This window comes from Miscanthus floridulus, chromosome 1 (assembly GCF_019320115.1).
Source record: "Miscanthus floridulus cultivar M001 chromosome 1, ASM1932011v1, whole genome shotgun sequence".
NCBI lineage: Eukaryota > Viridiplantae > Streptophyta > Magnoliopsida > Poales > Poaceae > Miscanthus > Miscanthus floridulus.
In genome coordinates, this window is record NC_089580.1 from 148,155,104 (window position 1) to 148,161,103 (window position 6,000).

Sequence of the window (6,000 nt, forward strand, 5' to 3'; positions counted from 1 at the left end):
CTTATATTTGGGGAATTTTTAGGATTTATTATGGCCCATTATTCACGCTAGGTATTCAATCAATCCTTGCTCTTGCACAACCAAGAATCTTAGAAGACAAGAGTATACAACTAGAAGTTCATGGATAAATTCAACAACCATAGCTTATCCAAATTAATTTTCTTTATTTGTTCATATTTAACACAATACCTATAAGTACTTCACAATATTCATCTGATTGTAATAAACTTCATTACCAATTAATCTGTATGATTTTCCATCCATATTCGTATTTTCCCGCTTTGCTTGCATTTCGATATGTATTTAGTACTTAACTTCAGTTACGTCAACTCTTTTGTGGCTCATGATCTTATTAGTTCCAGCACTCCTGTTTTCTGCGTGCTAAGTTAGAACTCTAGTACTTATTCTACCTTTGATTCAAAACTTCCTTTTCTGTTTTATTAAAATATGGATTTGAGATCTTAGACTATACTCTCAGTTACTACAACAACATAAGCATCATTTCAGCTTGTACCACAATGCTTAAGATGTTGAATCTCCTTGAAGAAATATACTTTCTTGAGTAATAGTGTACTCTGGCTTTATAAAGAGTGCTTGTAACTAAACTATCAATGCTAATTTGTTATGATGTTTCCTTCAAATCAAAACATATAAATATATAAAATAGCAACTTATATAATTTATTACATAGAGTACTAATATAATTCAAGTTTCAATGTCAATGTCATTGCTGTGTGACTATAAAAAAAATTACATACTTGCGGATCATGCATGCAAGTATACTTAATATGTACGGTGGCACACGTCATGTATGTCAATATGTTTAAAATATATTATAGTTTATTTAATAATGGCATATGCGGGCAATTTAGGTGAAAAATTTAGGATTATTTACTCTTTCAAGGTGGAAGAGTGAATTATATACTTTTTTATTATTCTTGAATATTTTGAACTTGAATTGCCTCTATCTTACTTAGTTTGCTGTTTTAGGTTGCGGCTACTTGAATTTATTTTGGAGGCCGAGGGTCTTTCATGCATTTTCATAAGCAACTCGGTGAAGCAGAACTGCATAAGACATGTAGCGGTGCAAGGTGCTGCATGCTCGAAAATTTTATTGGAATAATATGTTCCATTCGCAGATTACATACAAATTGGAAGCAATCACTGGCGGAGCCAGGGGGGGGGGGGGGGGGGGGGGGGGTAACTTAATATTTTTTATTTATATTAAGAGGAAGATTATATAAAATTCTTGTCATATATACCTATTAATATCTTCTAGATAATATAATCATACAAAACACAACTAGATAATAAAATTATCGCAATGAAAAAGACCGAGCCGGCCTCCTCTAAGTATAATTCCTGACGGCCGGCCCCCCTCTGACTGTAAATCCTGGCTCCGCCACTGGAAGCAATAACTATAGACACTGTGACAATATAATGACAGCTAGTGATCGGGAACATCATATTATATACGGAGTATATACAAGCAAAGAAACTACCAAAGCTGAAGTACTCCTATGGCTATGTACAGGGGACAGAGCCATCATCACGTTTCACCGAGGCGAGGGCGTGGTACCCACTACCCAGGCTTAACTCTCAAGTCTCAAGGCGAGCCAAGACTCGCGCCGCCGCGCGCCCGCTGCTGCTTGCTGTCGGGCCTCTTGACGACGACGACGGGGCACTTGCAGTTGTGCACGCAGTGGTTGCTGACACTCCCTAGCAGCGCCCTCTGCAGGAAGCCGTAGCCGTGGCTGCCCATCACCAGCAAGTCGGCGCCGGCCTTCTCCGCGGCGCCGCAGATCACGTCGCGCGGGTCGCCCTTCTCCACGCACGTCTCCACCCTCACCTGCAATGCGAGCGTGGCAAATAAAATCAAATCCTCTCTGGTTTTCATTAATTTCAGCTGCCTGCCGGATCGTCTATGACAGATCAGCGAAACTGCTAATATAATTGGACGCTGTCGCCGGTCAGGAGGATGGCACGTACGTTGGGGAACGCGGTGCAGATGCTCTTGGCCTTGGTGACGACGGTGTCCGCCGCGGACGCCATGTACTGGTCCATGCTGTCCATCACCTGCTGCGTCAGGATGTACCCTGCGAACCGTGATCCGTCGTCACAGATGCTCGATAAGGACACGAGAACAACACGCCAAGAAGAAGAAGAAGAAGAATCATCTCACCGGCACCGTCGATGGAGGGGCAGTAGAACGGGCGCGGGGAGCGGGCGTGGACGAGCACCACGGCGGGGGGCGGCGCCGCGGCGGCCTTGGCCGCGGAGACGACGTTGGAGAGGCACCAGGAGAGCGCGTGCATGCTCTCCTCGCTCTCGTCCACCGCCACCACCACGCGCCGCGGGGACGACGCACCAACAACAGCAGCGGCTCCTCCTCCGGCCACCTCCATGGATCACCCAATCCTAGCTGCAGTTGTTCTTGCTGGCAAGATGACTACTCAGCTAGCTCTCCCTGCACTCTCTCGCGCACTATATATCGAGAAGAAGGCGAGCACCTGTCTGTTGCTGAATAATAATGGCGATGCGGACAAACTAGCTAGCCAATTCAGATCACTCTATATAGGAGAAGCTGATCATGTCGACAGTGGCTCAGTACTGCCAGATGACAGGGCTGTGTGCTCTATCTCCATGAGACAGGTTCGGATAAGGGAACGAGGGCGTGATGGCCCATTGGCTGGGGCTGGCCATACCACATTCTACCCGCCTCCGCGCGCGCGGTTTCTGCCCCGAGCGGAAATGTAGGAAAGGGACTCTTCTTAGATTCTCTCCGTTTCGGTCGTTTCGAAAATTTTGGAGAGTCAAACCATCTATCAAAATTTTATAAAGATTTATAACATCAAATAAATATATTATAAAAATATAACTAGTTGACATCATAAATATTATTATCTTATCTTATTTATATAAATTTAGCTTAGTTTGAGATGTTTCGACTCTTTAAGTAAATTGGAATGACTTGTAATTTGGAAGTGAGGAAATAATTTTGAATTGAACGTACTATATATATGCTTCGATGTTGATCTAGTGAAAATATCTACCATCACTCCTGGTTTCTGAATCGATTACTACTAGTACGGTACTACTGTTTCTGCGATCTTATCCACTACTCGTGGGCCTGTTCAACCTGCCGGCATCTTCGATTCGTTGCCGGATGGAAGCTTGTGCGAGGGAAAAGCCATCCAGCCTTTGATTTCTTTCTCATAAACGCTTCAGGAAGGACGGCAGCATTACGGATCCAGGACTGAATGCTAATCTGTCTGAGGTCACCGTTGAATGTGTTATAAAAAATCTTGCCAGCAGATAGAATCTTCTCCTCTTCATCTCTTATAATTAAAATAACAGTAGATAAAAGTACAACACATAAACACAAGAGATAGAAAGACTATTCTTTATTTCTCCGAATATTAATAATTACAACATAGAGTTCCCATGTATATATAGTCCTACCAAGACCTAAGAGTTGGATAAGAGCCTATATACAAACGGATTAGGATTATGATTTCTTCCTCTCCTTTTCTTCTAGGATAGAGTCCGTATATTTTACAACACTCCTCCTTGGGCGATAGGATAGAGTTCGTATGTTTTACAACACTCCTCCTTGGACGATTACCACGATATGCATATGCTTCGTTAAAAACTCCATCAAAAAATCCAGTGGGAAAAAACGATTCTTGGAGGAAAAAAGTACGTTGCATTCGTTAATTGCATTGCATATATTGTCTCATTAAAAATCTTGTGTGAGAAACCTTAAGTAAAAACTCACGTAGGAAAAAAGAGTATAACATTTAACCTTCTTGATCATGTATTCTTCAGAGAATTCTATTCTTCATGAATATATATTTATCTTCATGATAAATACATAAACTTCAACGTTTTAGTAAATATAATCTACTTGATCTGTGTAATTCTAATGGTTTTAGTTACCTTTGAGGTAGATTCAATCAAATTGCTCATCCTCATAAAGCCATCCTTTGAACATCATTGTTCAAACCACATTTTTTATAAATATGTGCTTAATAATTCTTCTATGAATTATAATATAAGTAAACAAGAGCAATATGCTTCATGCATAAATGACCACTTATTAGTTGTGCAAAGCAAACAAAATTTATCTTTCAGAATAATAAATCCTTTCAGAGGATTATGGGGTTAAATACTTTACAATATTCAATATCTTCTAGATAGTGCATCAAACTTATACTAGAGTTTGAATATTTATAATTCTTCCCTAGTGGATTTTCAAATTATATATTCTACAAAACTTCAGGATTTTTATTGTACCATTAAATGATAAATCTAGTCTTGCATTTGGCATTTAGGGGATAATTCAATTGTCAAATTCATTATTTTTCTTATACCTTCTATGGTATTTAGAGGACATCATCACTTTATTTCTAGCTTTTCAATATGCACTTTCTAAGTGTTTATATGACACCTTCATGGTGTTTAAGATTCCTCATTTTTTTCTCTCAGGTCTATATTTACTTCAAGTGTTAATGGTGTTTATTCAAGAATCGACCGATAAATCCTTCATGGATTAATTCCTTCAAGGATGTTCTCATTCTTAGCGAATAATATGTCTCTTTTATGAGATATATTCTCTACTATATGAGAGATTATTATGTGATATACATAATAAAATAATGTTATTCACTACAAAGTTGTTCAATAACTCTTTTTTTCTAGGACATATTCTTCTTGAGACTTCAATATTTATTCAGGAATATATTCTACCTTAGACTTTTTAACACTTAGTATGAGATTTAATTAATATATGTTGTGATTTTTATTCTTCGGAAACTATATGGATTTTTAGAATCCACTTACTGCATATTATTCATTCATTTCATTTGCCAGAGATATAACAGAACATTTGTTTCTTCTTAGTAGGAGATTCGACCTCAATTGCTTTCTTCATTGACCCGATATAATTGCTACAGGCGACTTTGCCATGGACTTTGTTTTTTGGATCCAGGTTCTCATAAGAGAAACATTTACAATTATAGAGGTAGCGTTGTCGACAACTATTATTTTCTCCCAATATTCTCATAATGTGAGATTATTCTATCTCTGTCATTTCTCAAACAAGAGATGATTTATTGTTCTGCATACCCAACACTAATAATACATGCGCCTAGTGTGTTGGATTTTATCTTCATGATGATCCTCTTCATGAGGTTCTTAACCCTTCTTCATGAGGTGTTCTCTTCGTGAGAATGGAGGATTTTTTTTCTTATTTTATTTAACAAATATATAATAAACTAGAATCCATATGTGTCCCCGTAGATTGTAGCTTGATAGTATAAAATATTTAGTTTAGTAGTAGTAAACATAACTTCTGATTTATAACTTCAAGTTACTTCTCTCATTTTTCAAAAATATCATGCTCAGCTTCATGCTTCACAAGAGCATTAGTCAAACTATTGTTTGATTAGTGCGTGATACTATTCCTGCTTCAAGCTTCAAAGGAATATTTTACTTTTAAGATCATTTTTTCTTCCGTGAAAATAATATTTGGCATTCAAAATAGGCTTTCTCTCCCCCTAATGCCAATATTAGATCATTTAATAGCATACTTCAAAATATATCCTCTATTATGGGCTTAAAATAATTCAAATTCATGTATTTTCAACTACAAGTGGAGGCCCATTCATGTATGCTATGATGAAGTTTTATGGGAAATATTCACGCACATATTTAAACACGGGAAGTAGTATTCATTAAATGCAACGATGAAAGGTCCTAAATGGCTAGAGGGGGGGGGGTAAATAGCCTATAATAATTTCTATAAATACACTAGAGCAAGAGGTTAGTATACTAAATGGCAAAATATAATTTTGCTCTAGTTCTATAAGAGTTGCAAGCCACCTATCCAATAATTCTAGTTGCTATGATCACTAAACACAAATAATGGCTATGTTACTACTCACTAAGAGCTCTCAACAAGTCTACACTAAAGAGCTCCACTAGATGACACTAAACTAG

At 38.0% G+C, this 6,000-nt stretch overlaps 1 protein-coding gene across 1 annotated transcript; it reads right to left on the minus strand.

Moving 5' to 3' along the window:
- Nucleotides 1–1,451: 1,451 nt before the first annotated feature.
- Nucleotides 1,452–2,664, minus strand: LOC136497463 (universal stress protein PHOS34-like). The gene is made up of 3 exons (XM_066493273.1): nucleotides 2,183–2,664; nucleotides 1,990–2,096; nucleotides 1,452–1,849 (listed from the first exon to the last, which is right to left on the minus strand). Exons 1-3 carry the CDS (start codon nucleotides 2,403–2,405, stop codon nucleotides 1,607–1,609), a joined length of 573 nt encoding a protein of 190 aa, XP_066349370.1. The 5' UTR covers nucleotides 2,406–2,664; the 3' UTR covers nucleotides 1,452–1,606.
- Between the last annotated feature and the right edge of the window lie 3,336 nt (nucleotides 2,665–6,000).

Coding starts and splice junctions, on each gene's coding strand:
- LOC136497463 (XM_066493273.1), bottom strand. CDS start 2,405: ATGGAGGTGGCCGGAGGAGGAGCCGCTGCTGTTGTTGGTGCGTCGTCC. Junction 2,097..2,182: donor CCCCTCCATCGACGGTGCCG/GTGAGATGATTC, acceptor CACGGTTCGCAG/GGTACATCCTGACGCAGCAG. Junction 1,850..1,989: donor TCTGCACCGCGTTCCCCAAC/GTACGTGCCATC, acceptor CTCGCATTGCAG/GTGAGGGTGGAGACGTGCGT.